Raw genomic sequence first — 21,559 nt, forward strand, 5'->3', positions numbered from 1 at the left:
TCACCAAATTTGACTCTTCCTCTCTCTCTCTCTCTCTCTCTCTCTCTCTCTCTCTATGTGTGTGTCGGTTTCCAGATTTCTTTTCTCCTCCTTCCGAAATCATCTCCATCTCCTCCTTCCTCCATTCCCAATCCTCATCCTCCAATCTCCGCCGCCGGTGATCTGTATCCTCCGCTGATCTTTTCCCCTCTCTTGTTCACTTTGCATATCTACTCTCTCTCTCTCTCTCTCTCAAAACCAAGGGACTTCATGGAACAAGTCTCCTCCACCAAGCAAGCTGAGCACAACGAAGAAATAGTGGAATTCATGGAAAAAGTCTCCTCCGTCGCTGTCGAATCCGAGGAGCTCACGGTGGAGGAGCGCAACCTCCTCTTCGTCACCTACAAGAACATTACATGATCGACGCTCGCTGTGGTTCGTAGCAAATCATCTCCTTGATCGAGCAGAAAGAGTAGTCTTGCAGTAATGCCAACCTGTCTCCACCATCAAGGACTACAGGTCCAAGATCGAGAACAAGCTCTCCTCGTTGATTTGTTGTTAAACGATTAGCTTTTTGTATTTCGGTGATTTTGACTTGTCTAATCATATATATGTGTATATATATATGTTATATTTTTTTAGTTTTATATATATATATATATATATTCTAGATCTGTTCAGATTGATGAAGTTCGTTTGTTCTGATGGATCTTACTCTACCACCACGCTCCATCTGCGGTGGATCTTGTGGCTTGGTGTATTTCTTAGATCTGAACAGATCACTATTCAGATCTAGATCTTCTTCTTATCCAGATCTTCTTCATCACCAATTTTTTTCTTTGGAACTAGCACCATTTTTTCTCTTTGATTTCACCAGATAGTTGTAGTTCTAGTTATTTTTGTTGTTGTTTTTGTTGTTGATGTAGATGTTGATGAAACAGATTGCACCATTTGTTTTTGTTCTTGTGTTGAACAGATTGAAGAGAGAGATATTTGAACAAATAGAAAAAATAATATCTTTTTTTAACAGATTGGTTTGGTTTGTCTTAGTATTGCAACAAATAATTCTGTCATCTCCCTAGCAATTGCAACAGATAGATACAAAACTTCACACAGATAGAAAAGGTTTGACATCAGATAGCGTTGGTTTGACAAATAGAATAAAATTTGAACTGAAAAGGTTAAAACAAATAAAATTTGAACCGAAAAAGATTAAAAAAAAAATTGAACGAACGGGAAACAATTGAACAAATATGGGAGAAAATTGAACATATAGACAAAAAAGTTGGACAGATAGAATTTTATTTGAACAGATAATTAAACAGATAAGGGCAATTTGAATTGAAAAGATTAAAAAAATTTGAACAGATAGGAAATTTTTTTGAACAGATAGGGAAAAAAATTGAACAGATAGTCAACGAAAGTTAACAGATAAAAAAAAAGTCAACAGATAAATTAAGACATAAAATTGAAAACAATAAAAAGAACTTCTCACCAAACTATATCACAAAACGTGAATCTCTCACTAATAAAAAATATTCACGGAATCTAATGCCTTAAACCATCTCCAACCCTTCACCAAACCTAGCATCAAATTTGAAATTTGGTGAAAAAAGTACTACTGTTTGGAGCTCCAACGATTTAACCAAATTGATATCAAATCGAGAATTCACCAAACGTTTCACTAAAATGAGGACAGGCTCCGCATTTCACCAAAACACTGTGCATGACCGTTGAGGGAGACCAACCGGTCGACCAGCCGGCAGACCGGCCAGTAGACCACCAAAAGGTTCAAACAGTTCCAACAAAAGTTCAAACAGTTGAAAAAAAAAAATTTGCCTTACCGATCGACCAACCGATCGACCACTAAAAGGTTCAAACAGTTCAAAAAAAAATCAAAAAAAAAAAATTTGGCTTAACTGGTCGACCAGCCGATCGACCAACCGGTTATCCCGGCACAGATTTGATGAAAATTTGATGAAAATCAACAATTGAAGCACTCGGTATCAGATTGAGGAAAAAGTCATTTTTTTACTCAAATTTGATGAAAATTTTGATTCAGGGTTGGAAATGCTCTTAAGCACCCTTCAAATTAGATTTATCACCAATTTATACTTTTACATTCTCCCTATACCATCACCCTCTACTGTGCCCCGACAACTCAACAACCTTATTTTTTATTTTATTTTCAAAATATGTGTAAAAAAATAATAAATAAAAATAAAAAGTGTTTCATTTATTATGTAAATAAATTAAAAAAAAAATAGATACAATGATCTCTAAATAAGCTCAGCCATTTTCATTAACTACATGAATATTAATTTTTAACTTTTTAAAGTTAGACAATGAAAAATGGGACTAAAAACCCCACTTAAAGTCTCGTTTGTTAATTATATGTTTTAATTAAAAAGTCAAAAAATTATTACATATTATCACATCATTTTTTTTAATTTTTTTATATATTTTTTTAAAAAATTAAACAGTTATTAAAATAACTTATTTTCGAAAGAGGCCTATGGATAGATGTGATTGTTAATAGGTAAACTTTGGTTGCTTTCATCTATGTCGAAGATGCCAACCCTCTATTGTGAAATTTTCTATGTTTTCTTTTATTTTTCTTTTTTCCTTTCTTTTTTTTAATCTTACAATTTGTGATTTCTTCCTTAGAATATTTCTACTATTAATTTAAAATTTTCATCCACAAAAGGCCAAAGTAATATTACTCAACTTTGTTATTAAAAAAAAATGCACAGAAAAATAATTAAAAGATAAATTATGTAATATTATACTAAAAATGTGTAATATTAATTCAAGAGAGGCATAAAAATTTAGAAATTTTACAATAAATCTCTCAATATTTACAATAAATTCAGAAAATTTTACTTAGATTCACATGACAACAATTCAATCTCCATCACACAAACATATTATCCAAAACAATCAACTTTAATTTTTGTAGAACAATAGGATTTTAATCAAAATTTTTGTTATGCATAAATAAATCTGAATCATATTGATATTTTTTAACAAAACTTTGAGTAAAAATTCTGAATATAGCATTACCGTTCATGATTATAGAGTATTTTGTAAGGTAATCTAATTTGTCTATAATATTTTTTCAACATTTTTTTATTAAATTTTGTTTTTGTAGCTTTTCCAAAATATTTTTAGGGATTGTTTGGAGTGTCCTAAACAGGGGCGGCTCCAAAGCCAGGGGTGTCACCCGAACCCCCTGGCTGAATTTTTATTATTATTATTATTATATAAATATTAGATTTTAAGAAAAAAATTAGTAATTGAACCAACTAAAATACAATTTGGAACTCATAGTTTTAAATCCTACTCTTTTGAACCCACTATTTTGATAGTGTTGATAATGAGCTTATTATGCAATGATTTCAAAATATGAAATCTCGTCGTGGTCAATTGTAGAAGCTCGTGTATTAGCATGTCTTTTTGCTTAAATAATAATATCAATATATTGAAATATTTTTGTTTATAATTTTAGAATTTAAATTAATTTGTTGATTTTTTTCTCCATATGTGATATAATGATTAATGTGAATTTTTTGTAAGATATATGGTATTTAAGTTTTTGATTGACACCACTAACAAAAATTTCTGGAGTCGCCACTGGTACTAAATAAGTGCACTTTTTGTCTTTTTGGACTAAAAAATTGAGGAAAAAAATATGAATATTTGGGTTAACTTTTTTATTTTTTATGAAAAAATATGTATTAAAAAATTGTATAAATTAATGTATAAAAAAAATTAAGATTAAGAGTTGTGCAGCTGTAATTTTTAACTTTTGATAAATAATGATAATTTTTTAATTTTTTAAATAACTTTTTAATTTTTTTGTCTTTTTATAGATTTGCCAAACTTTTACTGTTGGAAATTGGGATACAAACAAAAAGTGCATGAAAACGTCAGCTAAAACTCGTGCACGTGTTTTACATCACACAACATGTTTCACGCCTTGGAAGTTTCTCTCACATTTCCCATCAATGCCCCGACAAACAATATATTTGCCCTAATTTTTTATTTTTTTTATAATTTTTTTATTTTTTTTCTTTTTAAGTAATTTAACTTTTCTCATAAGAGTACTTAGGTGTTTTGAAAAATTAGTAAAAAATTAATTTTTTTTATCTTTTTAGTCTATTTTATTTTTTTGTGAGTAAAAAATGTAAGAGGTGATGTGACCTAAAACGAGTAAAATGCTAAAAGTTGACTTTTTACTCTCTTTCCAAAAGACCCTTTATTAGACAATGGAATTGTATGTTGCAACTTAAATAAGTTAATGGCAAATATTAATAAGTGTCTCTTTGTATTATTTAATATTAAGAAGTATTTGTAAAGTGTCTTGAAAATGTAAAAATGTTTAAAAAATGTATTGATTTCAATTAAATTGTATTGAATTTAGTGAAAAGTGTTTTGTATTATTTAAATTTTTTGTCATTTGTTTGTACCCTAGAGGCACTTATTGGCAAAACCCTAAGTTAATTATAGTGTATTCTAATTTGAGAATGTGTTAAATTATTTGATACAATTTTTGCTTAAAATTTATTAAGTAGAAATAACTTAAATAAAATTTTTAAAAATTGATTATTTGAAAGTTGGGGGATGGGTACTTTTGATTTCTACTTTATAATCATCAATTTTTAACTTACAATAAACTATACCAAACACGCCCAATAAATATAGAAAGGAAATTATCATATTTAATAAATAATAGAATTATTCAAGTACATGAAAAATTATGTAAGTGAATAAGTTTGATGATATATAGAATTTCTTAATTTTTTATTATATAAACTATACTTAATCTTTTTTGTGATTTGTAAAAAAATATATTGAACATCATAAATTTAGCATAATTTTATTAGGTCTGTTAAATTTTAATTCACATAACATTTATTCTATTTTTTAAAAAAATTATTTATTAATGATTTAGATAAATAAATAAAAAAAATGATGCTATTGTTTTATATTAAAGTATATGAAAAAAGTTAAAATCTTAAAACATGATCTTTAAATTTATACAAAATGGTGTAAACTAGTTAGTGCTTGATTTTAAAAAATAACTACTTAAAACCTAATTATATTAAGAATTTCTAGCATTATACATATTTTATCATATTTATTTTTGTATTTTCAGACCATCAACCTGCTAAAAAATAAATTAATATAATTTAATATATTAAATTTATAGAAAATTTTCTATTATGAAGCAGAGAGAATTTATTTAATTTTTTAAATAAGAATGAAATGAGGGAATCTTTATTATTTATTCAATTTTTTTCTTTATCTTTTTTTTTTGGGGGGACAGATAAAACAAAAAAACAAATTAAAAATTATAATTATTTTAGACACATCAAATCATGAGAAAGGGAGTTCAGTGACGTGTTATTCTACACTCAGATCCACGGTATCCAAATCGAACTACCTCGAGATCCGAGATTCAATCATCCATTTGTACACGTGGTTCACATGCAAACCAGTAAATCAGGTCAAACACATCAAACAAAACCCAATCAGAAGGAGATTTCATAATATCATTGTAAGACTGCCACACTGGATTATAGCCCAAACTATCTGGCCCAACCTCTTTCTTCCTCAATAAATCTGAACCGTTGATTATATATGATACTGTCCTTCACCATAAAGCAACCTCATTTTTGTCTTATCTTGAATTTACAAATAAAGCTTTGAAAGCTTTCATCAATGGCGGTTTTAGATCTCATGTTTACTTCGTGAAGAAGGGTAGCGAATTTTTTCCAAAAACAATCCAAAGTATACATTTTTCTATCCAATAAGCAATGTTTTTTAACAATTCCTCAACCTTTTCTTTTTTCTTGCAGATTCTTGTCTTCCAAACAACCCAACTACCCATATTCAGCTGAAAAAGAAGAAAGGAAAAAAAAACCCAGAAGAATTACGTCATTTCTAGATTAATAATGATGTGGGTTCGAAATAAATTCGTGTAAAGAATTGATTTTTGGGTTTGGGTTTGTTTCGAGAAAGTGATTAGAGTTTGATTGTTCGGTTCTGGGGTCATTTTCTTTCGAAGGAAAGTGAGAGAAAACATGAGAGAAAAAGTGGGATTCGTTGTGTATGTTTGGTTTCTTCTATATGGGTCTTGTTTGGGTAGATTTGTGGTGGAGAGGAATAGCTTGAAGGTGACTTCACCGGACTCTTTGAAAGGTGTTTATGAATCTGCAATTGGGAATTTTGGGGTTCCTCAATATGGAGGAACAATGGTTGGAACTGTGGTTTATGCAAAGGCTAATCAAAAGGCTTGTAAGAGCTTCAGTGATGTTGATCTCTCCTTCAAATCCAAGCCTGGTGGTCTTCCAATCTTCCTTCTTGCCGATCGAGGAGGTGAAATTTTTTAATTTACAATTTTTTTGAATTAAATTTGATTTTGATCAGTTTTTAGCTCTCAATTTTGTTAACTTTCGATTTTTATGGTAATTGGTTATCTTGTTTATTTGATCAATACTAGGACGATCACAGAAGTGGACACATAATGGGTATTAATGAATAAGATTTTACAGAATTTTTTTTTAGTGGGATTCACTTTTGAAAAATCTTAAACGTCCATAATGTTCACTTCTGAAAAATCACTTTTTTGCCCATATTGAGAGGTTGTTTGGGATTTGTTTCTTGAGTGTACTTTTTGATATTTTTTTTTAATGTAAAGATGTACGGAAAGTGGAGAGGGGATGTAAAAATATTAATGCGTGCTTTAGATTCATTCTAAAGCGTGGATTCTGCAATACACTAATTGAATCTCAACAATACTATATCATTCTGAGTAAATGCAATTTAATTGTCTTGGCTATGTATCTTATTCTTATATTTAAGTTATCAACTTGGCTTTTTTCAGTGATGGTTTTTTTTTTTTTTTTTTTTTGTGGTAAATTTGTGATGTCTTTGTACTCTTCAAGTTATGTAATTTTGTATTCTTTCCATATGACTTGAGTTGTACAATTTTGATGGTATAGAAGACAAAAAAGAAAGTATGGGCCTTGCTTAAATTTTATATTGTCTGATATGGGTCTCTCTTTGTATCTCCATAAAAGTAAAGAGTATACTCAGTAATTTTAGTCCTCACTGTCCTCATTGGATGCAGGTCTGGGAGAAGTAGCTCAGCTACGGACCAAGTGTGTGTGTGTGTGTGTGTACGTCTATGTAGATTTTTTGTTCATAAATATATATACAACTCGGATAACAAGTTGAGTCGTGACTAGTTCTCATAATTTTCACATTCATTGTTATTGACCTCGCCAAGGGAATTTCTGATATCTATAAGTTTCCATTTGTCGCAGATTGTTACTTCACCTTGAAGGCATGGAATGCACAGAATGCTGGAGCAGCAGCTCTTCTAGTTGTGAACGACAGAGTTGAACCTTTGATCACCATGGACACCCCAGAAGAAGAGGACACAGCACCAGATTATCTGCAAAAAATAACTATCCCTGCAACACTAATTAGCAAATCTTTTGGTGAAAATATCAAGAAAGCTTTATCTAATGGTGAGATGGTTAACATAAATCTTGACTGGAGAGAGTCTCTTCCACATCCTGATGATCGGGTTGAGTATGAGTTCTGGACAAATAGCAACGACGAGTGTGGGCCCAAATGTGATAGTCAGATCGAGTTTGTCAAGAGTTTCAAAGGAGCGGCTCAGATTCTTGAACGGAAAGGGTACACTCAGTTTACCCCGCACTACATAACTTGGTATTGCCCAGAGGCTTTTATCTTGAGCAAACAGTGCAAGTCTCAGTGCATCAACCATGGAAGGTACTGTGCTCCGGATCCAGAGCAGGACTTTAGTATCGGGTATGATGGGAAAGATGTTGTCGTTCAGAATTTGAGGCAAGCTTGCCTTTTCAAGGTGGCCAATGAAAGTGGAAAACCGTGGCTTTGGTGGGACTATGTGACCGACTTCTCAATCCGTTGCCCAATGAAAGAGAAGAAGTATAACAATGAGTGTGCAAATCAAGTTCTTCAGTCACTTGGTAAATTTCTGAATGTTTCAATTTGTCATTATGTTTCTAGTTGCACAACTTTAGGTTACTAGGGTCTTTGGGCCTTTTTTTTTTTGATTTGTTTTTATTGGAATTTTTAAAAAGTGATGTCAAAATAGTTTTTTAAAGGTCCATCTAATCTAGATGACCTTGAAAGTTCAAAAAATTTTAAAAAAAAGTTTATCAAAGATGAAAATAGGCCAAATTTTTTAACAATATAAAAAAGAAGAAGCTTATAAAAGTTGGTTGGCATATTTTTGTCTTTTCTAAAAAAAATTTGAGAATTTTTCTGTGTCTTAAAATTTTTAGAATCTTCTAATCTAAACAGACCTAAAAAGTAACATTTTGACTCAAAGTTGAATTTTTTTACTGAAGACGAGTAAACCTAAAAAGTAGCACAAGTTTTGAGTTGCAGCCAAAAGAAGTCTTAATTCAAATGACATAAGAGCTTGAAATATTAGGAATATCCCACTGTAGTACCCACAAAATCTTCATTATGCATTTGTCCTCAAGAGTATTGCATATCATTCGATGATTTGATTTGCAACCGACTAGTAATTTTGTAAGATGCTTTCTCATTCTTCATCATCAAATCCTAATCCATGTATTACTCTTGTCAAATCAATCGTGGCACTGCATGTTTCAGTAGTTCTAATTTTCAGAGTGTGCAAATTAGATTTACTCCTTGGTCTATTGTTCTGATATTTTTGTCAAATTGAGTCATGTGTCATTAGATGTGAAATATCCAGAAATTGTGTCTGATTGGGACTTTTTTTGGGGAAAAGAAAAAAAAATAAAAATTTGTGAAACCAATAGCTTTTGTGGGCATATGAATTCTGAAGAAAGCACCTTCGGATTTTATTTAATTTGGTTGATTTTCAATCAGAACAAGGATGACTTAACTAAGACCCATGTACTGTATATTCTAACAAATTTTTGTTTGTTTCTTGTGGTAAACGTTAAAGGGGTTGATGTCAAGCTGATAGACAAATGTATAGGAGATACTGAAGCAGATGTAGACAATCCGGTCCTCAAGGCTGAGCAGGAAGCACAGGTATTAAACCAAAGAGATTGATTCTTCTGATACTTCTCTCTCTGTGTATCATGTTGATAGCAATATTGCATTTTCTTGGAAATCTTGTTTCAGATTGGCAAAGGCTCACGTGGAGATGTGACTATATTGCCGACCCTTGTCATAAACAATCGACAGTATAGAGGTTCTAAGAAACTATACTTCGTAATTTCAGTTACTTTCTAATTTCATGAATCTGCTTCTGGAGTGTGTACTTCTTTCTTGTTTCAGGAAAGCTGGGCAAGAGTGCTGTTCTGAAAGCCATCTGTTCAGGTTTCCAGGAGACCACGGAGCCTGCCATTTGTTTAACTGAAGGTATCGACTTATAACCCTTGCTTTTTAATATTGAAGCTAAAACTCCTATGTAATTTTTTTTCATTTCTATTATTGGTGTAAGAATTTATGTATTATTGATTGATGTCTTGATTGATAGATTACAAGATGCATTAATTACAATTCCTATACAATCTATATATAGAAGAAAATGTGGTAGTAGGTGTAGTGGAGGTGATAGTGGGTTAGGTGAAGTGGAGTGTGTAGTGGAGTAGAGGTAGGTGAAGTGGAGTGTGTAGTGGAGTAGGTGAAGGTAATGTGGTAGTAGGTGTAGTGGAGGTGATAGTGGGTTAGGTGAAGTGGAGTGTGTAGTGGAGTAGAGGTAGGTGAAGTGGAGTGTGTAGTGGAGTAGGTGAAGGTAAAGATGGGAAATTCTAACAGCCCCCCGCAAACTCAAGGAGGAGAGAAACTAACCAACTTGAGTTTGGAGAGAGTAACAAAACAAGAAAATACATAAAAATAAAAAAGGATAGGAGACACTGTATGGTCGTGTCAGACCGTTGGTGAAGACACTGTATGGGGTGTCATAACGTTGTAGAGGACACTGTATGGTGGTGTCAGACCGATGTAGAAGACAGTTTATGGGGTCATGTCGGACCGTTGTAGAAGACAATGTTGTGACAGTTTACGGAGTCTTGCTGGACCCTTGTAGAAACTAACCGGAATCAATGTCGGGACAGTTTACAGAGTCTTGTCGGACCCATAAAGGAGCTAACCGGAATCAATGTCGGGACAGTTTACAGAGTCTTGTCGGACACTTGTAAAAACTAACCGGAATCAATGTCGGGACAGTTTACAGAGTCTTGTCGGACTCTTAAAAAGTTGCACCCTCAAAAGGTGTGCCCAATTTTGTCAAAAGGCGTGCCATCAAAAGGCGTGCCCAATTCATCAAAAGGCGTGCCATCAAAAGGCGTGCCATCAAAAGGCGTGTCCACTTTGTCAAAAGATGTGCCATGAAAAGGCGTGCCAGTTTGTCGGGCGGCAAGAGGCGCGCGATACGCGTGGCTGCCTCGGCTATTTAACCAAGACGAAGGCTGAGGCTGAGGCATACCATTCTGAAACCTCTGAAACTAACCCTTCGCTGAAAAAACTCTGCCTCTGCGGAGAGAGAAACTGTGGAACACTTTGTTGCCATTCTGTCACCAACCCTTCCGAACATTACCAGTCTGAAATTGCTATTTCGCTGAAACACTTAGCAACCCAAAAACATGGCCTCTTCTTCCCGTCCAGCTACCCAGAACCTGCTCACGCTCTTTCCAGAACTGAACGAGCCCACAAGAGAAATAACTGGTGCGGTGGCCAGTGAACCTCAACCAAACACCTCTGGTTTTGCTCCATTGAACTTTCCGATGCGGTCGGTGGAGCAAAAAATGGCGGTGCAAACTGATATTGAGGCTAATCAGTATACTCTGAAGTCATGCGTGGAAACCATGACGGCGGTCACAAATTTGTCGAACCGGCTGCAGAGTAGGACAAATGAGGTGCAGCATTTAAATTCCCAGCTGGCTCTGCTCCAACGCATGTATAAGGATGCGCGAGCAGAGATAAGTGTGCTGAAAGCAGAAAATAAGGAGCTGAAGCGGAAGGCCACTGTGATGTTCCGATTTGGAGGTCCGCCGTATGCTGCAGTGGAGGAGTATGGAGGAGTGAACGTGCTCGGCGGCGTAGGAAACACGGAGGCAGCACCGTCAAGGGCCGCCCAGGACGGAGGAAAGAAGAAGAGATCTGCAGCAGAGTAGAGAAGAAAAATCCCACTGTGGGTGTTGGGTGTGTTATGGTGGTTTTTTTTTTTTTTTTTTTTTTCTCGTGTAAAATTATGATCGGGGTTGATCCTGACATGAATAAAATAAGTGTGTTTGGCAAACTCGAATGGTAGGTGTGGTAAGGCAGAAAAATCAACTGGAATGAATTTTTTTTTTTTTTTTTTTTTTGTGAAAATAATAATAATAATAATAATATTAATATGGAAATCATGGAGTGGGCGGTGGTACAAAAATATTGTGTAGAAAAAGAGGGAGATGGTGGAAAAGAGAGGCCACTCATGTTATTAAAATAAATTAAGGAATTAAAAAAAGTGATATTGGTTTTGTTTTCAAAAAAGATGGATTAAAATAAATATAAAAAAAAGAAAAAGAAAGTGGAGACCATGATGAAAGGTGGGAACAAGTGTGCTGGTGCTGTGTTGTAATGGGAAAGAGAGATAAGAAAATAAAATAAAATAAATTTCAAGGTGCTGTGTTGTAATGGCATTGAAATATCCACCATCATAAAGAGTATCAGTGGTGCTGCATATGTTTATGAGCATTATTTGAGGCCTTTCTTTCTTAACCCACAGCAGACTGTTAACGTCTAGTATGTCCCAAGGAAGAAGGACATCTTCAGTAAGCCAGATGACATTCTAACTGCTGCTGAGAAGTACATAGAAGAACATGGCCCGGAAGCATTTGAGAAGCTTGTTAGCAAGGATAGGGAAACCAAGTTGAGGAGTAGCAATTACACGTATTTTGATGAGGACCACAGCTATTGAGCCTTGTTTGGCTGAGGAAAACACCTTTTTTCCGCTGCTGTTAGGAGTATCTTTCCGGTGGAGAAGCTGCTATGGACTATTTGGGGAGAGTGATGTCGAAAGCCGGAGCCTTGGATCTCGCCACCGGCGTCGGCGGAAAGATCGAGAAAGACGATGTTCTCTCCGCTGTCCAGAAGTATGAGCAGTATCCCGGCTACTATGATGCCGAGAGAGAATGAGATGTTATGAAGATATGATGAGGAGGTAGGTATGTAGTAGACAATTCTAGCGGACTAGGTTGAGGTCCGGCGGGCGGCCAAGGCGAGGTTGCCGCCCGCCGGTGAAGCGAAAAAATATTAAATTCTTAACCTTGCTCTGATACCATGTAAGAATTTATGTATTATTGATTGATGTCTTGATTGATAGATTACAAGATGCATTAATTACAATTCCTATACAATCTATATATAGAAGAAAATGTGGTAGTAGGTGTAGTGGAGGTGATAGTGGGTTAGGTGAAGTGGAGTGTGTAGTGGAGTAGAGGTAGGTGAAGTGGAGTGTGTAGTGGAGTAGGTGAAGGTAATGTGGTAGTAGGTGTAGTGGAGGTGATAGTGGGTTAGGTGAAGTGGAGTGTGTAGTGGAGTAGAGGTAGGTGAAGTGGAGTGTGTAGTGGAGTAGGTGAAGGTAAAGATGGGAAATTCTAACAATTGGCAATTACGAGTGATGTTCATAAGGGATCTGATGGGGATTTTTGCATGCAGCCAATCAGTAGTGAAAAAATATATGAATTTATTTAATTTAACTGAGCATATTGACCTTGATGAGCTGAGTGAAGGAAGAAGGATTCATGTTGCTGACCTCAATTGATTGGGTAACAAAACAAGGCTTCATTTGGTTTGGTTTGGTTTGGTTTGGTTATTTCAATTGTTAGCAATTGGATGTTTGTCTCCCACCATAGGGGTGCAGTTATCGTTTCATAATAGAAACCAAAGCATAAATTGCAAAAGAGTCCCTTTTTTATAAGACTACATAAGTTTCATTTCCAATAAGTCCGAGGTCATAAACCAGAATTCTAGGGTTATTACCTTTCAATGTGCATGAGGTTAATGTAAATGGGAACAAATGCCTAGTCTATATCGATATGGTTTTTTTATGCATAATTAGTGGAGGAACTTGTATGGGAGCAACATGTTAAATTTCCTGTTACTTGTGATTGCAGTCCTCAACTCCTTATAGTGTGCATGGATCTGGTTCTTTTTAGATGATTAACTTCAACAATCAATAATAAATCATATACATATATATATATATATATATTATAATCTATGCAATTTTTTATGGATGGGCCCTAATATTTTCTCATGCATTTTCTTTGCAGATATAGAAACAAACGAGTGTCTAACAAACAATGGTGGATGCTGGCAGGATAAGGATGCTAACATCACTGCATGCCGGGTATGGAACCATTTCAGTTGAATGCTTCTGGGAAAAATAAAATAAAATAAAATTTCTTGTGTTTTTAGAGTTGAATATGGTTGGATCTCTTCTAGTTTGTTTTCTCTGATTTTAAGAGACTTCTTGTAGGATACTTTTCGAGGGAGAGTGTGTGAATGTCCTATTGTGCAAGGTGTAAACTTTGTTGGTGATGGTTATACTCATTGTGAAGGTATGTGTTTATTCAAATTACGAGTGTAAGTTTTGCTCCTTTTGGTATATTGCTCAAGAGACAATAGATCAACAAATCTAGCTAGGAAAATCATTTCTTGAAAAGTTGTGGCAGTAGTTTCACCCTTTTTTAGTTAAATCAAGTAAAAATGCCCCCTTTTTTAGTTTCACCCATTTTTGTTTTTTCAGTGCCATCAGCATAAAAAAAATTATCACCATGCCTGATATCTTACTCCATTAAGGAATTTTGTTTTTCATGTCTTCTCACTTTAGATGAAACAAGAGAATATTTTGGATGAAAATGTCTAGCAAAATAGATTTGATTGTTAAGTTGCTGATTTTTGTGATTTGCTGTTATAAACAGATCTTGTAACATCAGTTTGATTCATTGTGGTTCTGATGTCATTAATAACAATGTAACTCTTAAATTTTTGTGGCAACCTTTTTTTTTTTTTTTCCTTTTTTGATTGAATTGAAATCTTAACCTACGCTTACAGCCAGTAAATAGTATGCTGGCTGCAGGGGTGTGTACCCATAGGATATTGAAATCATAAGATACAAGGACTTGGTTGAATTCTTTAAATGCGCAGTTTTTCTATTTTTATATCTAAAATAAGTATCAAATAGATAAGATACCGTCTCCAGCATGATTCATAGTCTTACTTTGAAATATTGCAACTAGGTGTTCATCTTCCTTTATTGTATTGGAACCTTAAGGTTGTGTTTGGATTATGGATTTGAATAGGGATTTGGAAGGGAAAGGAAGAAGGTGAAGGGAATGTGAATGGAAATGGAAATATAAGCTAAATTTGTTCCCCGTTTCCCCCGCCTTTTCCTTTTCCTTTCCAAATTCTTAGCCATTCCATGATCCTAACACAACCTAATGGTCTCTTCCAATAGACATGTTTAACTAATATCCTGCAGCCGTACACAAAGTGCCGTCAGCTTAGAAAGATGATATTTACTCTGATCAAGCGGGCATCTTACACTTTGAACAAGCTGTTGAACTTATACACACAGTGTAAAAATTTATGTATTATTGATTGATATGTTGATTTCTATTACAATGATTCATGATTCCTATATATAGACGAGGGTGAGTGTGTAGTAGGTAAGGAGTAGGTGAAGTGGAGGTGGTAGTGGTGTAGTGGGTTAGGTTTAGTGGAGTAGGTGAGGTGGTAGTGGTGTAGTGGGTTAGGTTTAGTGGAGTAGGTTTAAGTGGGTGAAGTAGGTGGAGAGTAGGTGGATTTTAACAGCCCCCGCAAACTCAAGGGGGATAGGAACTAACCAACTTGAGTTTGGAGAGAGTAACAAAACAAGAAAATACATAAAAATAAAAGAGGATAAGAGACACTGTATGGTCGTGTCAGACCATTGGTGAAGACACTGGATGGTGGTATCATAACGTTGTAGAGGACACTGTATGGGGGTGTCAAAACCATGTAGAGGACACTGTATGGTGGTGTCATAACGGTGTAGAGGACACTGGATGGCGGTGTCAGACCAATGTAGAAGATAGTTTATGGGGTCATGTCGGACCGTTGTAGCAGACAATGTTCTGACAGTTGTTGTGACAGTTTACAGAGTCTTGCTGGACCCTTGTAGAAACTAACCGGAATCAATGTCGGGACAGTTTACAGAGTCTTGTCGGACCCATAAAGGAGCTAACCGGAATCAATGTCGGGACAGTTTACAGAGTCTTGTCGGACCCATGAAGGAGCTAACCGGAATTAATGTCGGGACAGTTTACAGAGTCTTGTCGGACCCATAAAGGAGCTAACCGGAATCAATGTCGGGACAGTTTATAGAGTCTTGTCGGACCCTTAAAAAGTCGCACCCTCAAAAGGTGTGCCCAATCTTTCAAAAGGCGTGCCATCAAAAAGCGTGCCCAATCCATAAAAAGGCGTGCCATCAAAAGGCGCGCCCACTTCATCAAAAGACGTGCCCGACAGAAAGCGTCGAGCCATCAAAAGGGGCGCCTGACACGCGGCGATGCACGTGATTGACAGAGCGCGTGTCGGCCTCGTCGTCTCTGTCTTTATAAACCAAAGCGAAGTCTGAGGCTTGGAAGCATAACAAACCAGTTGAAACCTCTTCGTTCTCTGTAACATTTTGTAACCAACCCTTCTCTGAACACTCAGCAACCCAAAAACATGGCTTCTTCTTCCCGTTCAGCTACCCAGAACATAGCCTCCTCTTCCCGTGGTCTGCTCACGCTCTTTCCAGAACTGAACGAGTCCACAAGAGAAATAACTGGTGCGGTGGCCAGTGAACCTCAACCAAACACCTCTGGTTTTGCTCCGTTGAACTTTCCGATGCGGTCGGTGGAGCAAAAAATGGCGGTACAAACTGATATTGAGGCCAATCAGTATACTCTGAAGTCATGTGTGGAAACCATGACTGCGGTCACAAACTTGTCGCACCGGCTGCAGAGCAGGACAAATGAGGTGCAACAGTTAAACTCCCAGCTGGCTCTGCTCCAACGCATGTATAAGGATGCGCGAGCAGAGATAAGTGTGCTAAAGACAGAAAACAAGGAGCTGAAGCGGAAGGCTACCGTGATGTTCCGATTTGGAGGTCCACCATATGCTGTAGTGGAGGAGCAGGGAGGAGGCAACTTGTTTGGTGGTCTAGGAAGCACGGAGGCAACACCGGCAAGGACCACCCAGGACGGAGGCAAGAAGAAAAGACCGGCGGTTGAGTAGAGAAGAAAAATCCCACTGTGGCTGTGGTAGTTTTGTTTTTGTTTGTGTGGGTTTTTTTTTTTTTTTTTTTTTTTTTTTTTTTTTTGATGTAAAAGTGTGATCGGGGTTGATCCCCTGATATGAATAAAATGACAAGGTTGTGGAATGTTGTTGGTGTTATTTTGTGGTGTTGTTTTGTTTAATAAGAAAAATAAAATAAAAGAAAATAATGGATAAAGAAAATAGAGAAAAATATTTGTGGATGGGTGATAAGAAAAAACAGCAGTGTGATTTTTTTTTATTTTTTTTATTTTTTTTTTTTTGGTGGAATATAAAATAAATAATAATAAGAGAATGGAAAACGGGTGATGCTTACTAACAAGGGATAGGGAAAATATATTATAATAAAATATATATATATATATATTAAAATAAAAGAAATGGGTGAAAGAACGTGGATGAAATAAATTAAGAGAAAGGAGAGATATGATTAAAATGGGTTTGAAAGTGGGAAAAGATGAGAGAGAGGGAGATAGAGTGGGTGCATGATGATGATGTTGGGTCCATGGAGAGAGAGAGAGAGGGATGTCCAAGAAGCTTGTGCTTTTGACAGTTACACATTACCCAAGCTGTATGTGAAGATGCATGTTACTGTCTTACACTTCTGCAGGCTTGGTATTCTTTGTGATGCATTTGCAACACGTGACATTGAAAATTGTATTCGAAAATGATGACATCTCCAACATGAAACGTCTTGGAAGCAGCCCAGGCCTTGTAATCAATATTCCCAATGATGGTTCAACCAGCAGAGTCCCCAACCTTGTACACTGCTGCCATTGAAAACTTCAAGCCAGCAAACATGGCTACCAACAACAGAGCCACAGCTCTACACCCCACACCCAAATCCATGGCTGAGAGAGAGAGCAAATCGGGAAAAAAACAGCAGTGACGAGCAGAAAAGCAGCGCCAGAAACGCCAACGACGACGACGAGTAAGAGTACAACCACGGATATGTGAGAGGCGAGGTGAACGGCAATAGAGGCTAGACGATGATGCGGGTGCCGCCGCCAACATAGCGGAGGAGGGGTGTAAGAAAATGTTGAAGAAGTCAAGGTATGTGTAGAAAAATAAGCGGAATAGGTTGAGGTCCGGCGGGCGGCCAAGGCGAGGTTGCCGCCCGCCGGTGAAGCGAGAAATACTAAGGTCTTAACCTTGCTCTGATACCATGTAAAAATTTATGTATTATTGATTGATATGTTGATTTCTATTACAATGATTCATGATTCCTATATATAGACGAGGGTGAGTGTGTAGTAGGTAAGGAGTAGGTGAAGTGGAGGTGGTAGTGGTGTAGTGGGTTAGGTTTAGTGGAGTAGGTGAGGTGGTAGTGGTGTAGTGGGTTAGGTTTAGTGGAGTAGGTTTAAGTGGGTGAAGTAGGTGGAGAGTAGGTGGATTTTAACACACAGCATTCAGAAATTTATATTTACATCATATTTTGGCATATTTGGTTTAACAGCTTCAGGTGCTTTACGGTGTGAATTAAATAATGGAGGCTGTTGGAAGAAGACCCAGGAAGGCAGGACCTATTCTGCTTGCATTGTAAGTGGTTCAAACTCAACTCATCTGTCAGAGTTGATTATTATTAGGACACTTTCTCAGTTCTTTTTAACTGCCCACTGACCATTGAGCGGTTCTTGACGTACTTTTAGGATAACCATACAAAAGGCTGCAAGTGTCCATCAGGATTTGAGGGTGATGGAGTGCACACTTGTGAAGGTAATGTATTTCCGCTTCTTGGTTTTACTGATTAATGTCGTGGAGCATTACAAAGATGACTGGGATTTACAAGGCTTGTTGGGCCCATTATTTTGCTATGGCTATATCAAATTAGGCGATGACTCTTTTCAAGCATACTGTCTTTAAACATTTAGTAGGTTTGTAGGCTGATACCCTGTAGATTTCAGTCTCTTTCTATTGACCGTTCTCTGTCTTCCAGATATTGACGAATGCAAAGAAAGGTCAGCCTGCCAATGCCTGCAGTGCAAATGCAAGAATACCTGGGGTAGTTATGAGTGCCGCTGCGGCAGCAATTTATTATACATGCGAGAACATGACACGTGCATAAGTGAGTATGAGCATGTCTATGACTATTTGCTGAAATGAAAGAACTAGTGATTAATTTATTTTTGTTGTGTTGGCTCATAGTTATACAGCTGACCATATTAAATTTAATTGCTACTCTTAAGCTCCATTTGTATATATGGATTTCAAATGAATGGATTTGAGATTGATTTTTTTTTTTTTTTTAATATGAGGTAAGTGGATTGAAAAACTAAATGAGAAGATGGATTAAAGATAGAAGGAAAATATTTTATTAGGATCTTTAACTAGAACCTTTATTTAGCATATATAAAGGATTTCAAGTAACTACTTTTATGTTGTTATTTCAAATCGATCATGAAAAGCTATCAAATTCAATCTTGAAATCCATATCTAAATTTGAGCAATTCTTCTTGAATGAATAGTGTCAAATTATTTCCTTTCAAATTCATAAATCCAAATACAACCTTAAATAATAACAATCTGAATTCCTTCTAGTTTCCTTATTATGCTTGCTTGTCTGTAGCTAAGTTTTTTTTATTGGAAAGATGCAGGTAAAGATGCTAATACAGAGGTCGGCTGGGGCTTTATTTGGGTTATTATTCTCGGTTTGGCTGCTGCTGGAGTTGGTGGATATGCAGTTTACAAGTACAGAATCCGGGTATGCCTTCATCGCTTTGTTATATCCAACAATGTGATGTCATTCATGGCAGGCTTGAAGCTGGATTTCTTTATCTATCGAAAAGAATAAAAGTGATTTGAGCCAACAACTAACAGGGGCAAAACACATGTGAGAACTAGTAGAGAATGTTTCATGAGGGACGGATGAGAAAAAAGGGAGGCCTTAGGATAAGAAAAATATAATAGTGATGTCTGTCGATTATCTAAATGAACTCGGTAATTGATGGAGCCCGAGTGGGTTTAAAACTCAAGTGGGGCACAAGGTGGGGAAGAGAAGTTTGAGAAGAAGACAAATAGAAGATACAAAGGAATTTTTAGTTGTCTGAATGAAACCCGGTGATGATTTAAATTTGATCTGTGTCCTACTGGTAACTGGATCGATGAACTTGGATCCCAAAAAACTCTTACATGTGATTTAGTAATTTAAAGCCCATTTTAAATGCTACAATAACTGTTACACGGTCTTACATAGAACTCAACCCCAAATGCTAGCTATTGAGGTGAGGATGCCCTCATGCTTATATACTTGACATTACTTTGGTACCTAGGCGATGTGAGATTTCACTCCACAATAAGTAGATCCAAAGGTCATTCTGCCCCTTGTCCCTGAATATAGGTAATAATTTCTCATACAATGTTGCTCATATCTATTGGGATTGCCCTTTTTGTCAAGTGTTGTGAGCTTGGGATCCAAAGGTGGGAGGATTTGAAAGTGCCCTTCTAGGGGCATCCCTCTTCTAATCTAAGTGGAATAGATAGAATTGTTTTGGAGCACCAAATTTCTTTTTATCTTTTTGTAAGTGTCCACTTGTATTCATTGTTGTTGGAACTCGATTCTTGCAGACATACATGGATTCTGAGATTCGGGCTATCATGGCGCAATACATGCCATTGGATAATCAAGGGGAGGTCACTAATCACATTCCTCACAGTGGTGTATGAACATGAGGCTCCGTATTGAAAAGTGGACATGGAAGATCCCCCACCAGCATTGATTTGGTTTAATTTTCTACCTTGGTGGTGGTGGCTTTGTTGCATTTTGCATTTTCTCTCTATTGTCTATTCTCTGGGGAGTTTTGTTCTCTTGTTCATATTTATGTATACAGAATCCGAACTAGTGCTCATAAACTCCCAACTTGGGAAATTTTCCTTCGATGGAGCTGGCATATGATGATTTTGGTATAGTTTCTTTTCTCTCATACATATATGACACGTGTCCCATGTCTTTTTTGTTGGTTATAACATAATTGTCACAATATGATGGATGAAACAATAGACCTACCAATAGAAGCACTTGCAGATTTTACCCTCTTGTACATCACAAGAATAATCTTGTCCTTTTGCCATTTGTTTCAGGGATCATTCTTGTTATGTTGTTCAAGAGAACAAACTCAGTAAGTTTGAATGGAGGGTAGTGTTATGGCTGCTTTGTTTTTTTTCTCATTATACCAAATTAATTTTTTTTAAATTTTAATGTTCTCTCTTTGCATTCTTGCGTCTCAAATCGATGATCATTCTTAAACTCATTCAGTGTGTTTGGTTTGAGTTTTTTGAATTAAGTTTTTTAAAAACTGAATTTTTTGATTTTCATGTTTTTTTGTTTTTAGTGAATATTTTTAAAATTTTAACTATTTTTTTAATTTTTTTAGATACACCTTACTTAGATGTATCTAAAAAGTAAAAAATTTGTAAAAAAATATTTTTAAAAATTAATAAATACATAAAAATATAAAAAATGTACTGAATTCTCGTATTTTTTTTATATTTTTGGTATTTAGTGAATTTTTAAAAAAAAAAAAATTAATTTTTTTTTTTTACTTTTTAGGTGTATTTATGTTAGGTATGTCTAAAAATAAAAATAAAAATTGCTCAAAATATTAAAAAAATTAAGTAAAAACAAAAAAATACGAAAAATAAGAACGTATAATTTTCTAAAAAGTGTTTGAAAAATGATAACCAAACATTCTGATTAGTTTTTCTCTACAATCATCCTCTACTCTTCTCTTTCCCTCCTCGCTCCCCCTTGGATCTAGGGTGGCGGCATAACTAGGGTTTTGAAGGTGGTGAGAAGGAATGGTGGCAAGGGTTTTTATGTGGGGAGAGAAGGGTGTGAGGTTCGGCATGGGGGCTATCAGGGTGCTGAGGCAAGGTTGCTGGTGAAGGAAGGGGGTGGCAGGGTAATGAGGGAAACGGGAGGTGGGTTTGTGAGGGAGGAGGGAGGAGGGTTGGTGGTCATTTGGGACCGAGGTGGTGGTAGTTCTCAGAGAGCATTAACAAGGGAGGGAGGGAAGCTAGGGGTGGCTGGTGAAAGGGGGTAACATTCTTTGGTGGGGTGGGGGCAAGTGAAGGAGGGGGGAGGTGCCAGTGGCAGTGACAGCTTGTGATGAAAAAGGAGGTGGGTGTACAGCGAAATTTAATTCTTAAACTTCAAAAATTTTATCCCACAAAAAGTAATTTTGGGTAAAATGATTATAAAAATATATGAAATGATGTGTACAGATAATAA

General features: G+C 35.9%; 1 protein-coding gene across 4 annotated transcripts; it reads left to right on the forward strand.

Annotated features, from left to right (window-relative positions):
- The first annotated feature begins 5,522 nt into the window (after positions 1-5,522).
- On the forward strand, positions 5,523-20,252 carry LOC114294870 (vacuolar-sorting receptor 1). Of its 4 annotated transcripts, none has more exons than XM_082891160.1 (13): positions 5,523-5,742; positions 5,841-6,360; positions 7,311-8,003; positions 8,978-9,066; positions 9,160-9,229; positions 9,316-9,399; positions 13,302-13,378; positions 13,508-13,589; positions 17,789-17,871; positions 17,982-18,048; positions 18,269-18,397; positions 18,921-19,033; positions 19,897-20,252. In XM_082891160.1, exons 2-13 carry the CDS (start codon positions 6,066-6,068, stop codon positions 19,993-19,995), a joined length of 1,881 nt encoding a protein of 626 aa, XP_082747286.1. In that variant the 5' UTR covers positions 5,523-5,742; positions 5,841-6,065; the 3' UTR covers positions 19,996-20,252. The 4 variants fall into 4 exon arrangements, with proteins under 4 accessions (XP_082747286.1, XP_082747288.1, XP_082747285.1 ...); XM_082891162.1 differs by having other exon boundaries at positions 18,927-19,033; XM_082891159.1 differs by having other exon boundaries at positions 5,623-6,360.
- The last annotated feature ends 1,307 nt before the right edge of the window (positions 20,253-21,559 follow it).

Source organism: Camellia sinensis, chromosome 10, assembly GCF_055761805.1.
Source record: "Camellia sinensis isolate YWXY chromosome 10, ASM5576180v1, whole genome shotgun sequence".
Lineage (NCBI taxonomy): Eukaryota > Viridiplantae > Streptophyta > Magnoliopsida > Ericales > Theaceae > Camellia > Camellia sinensis.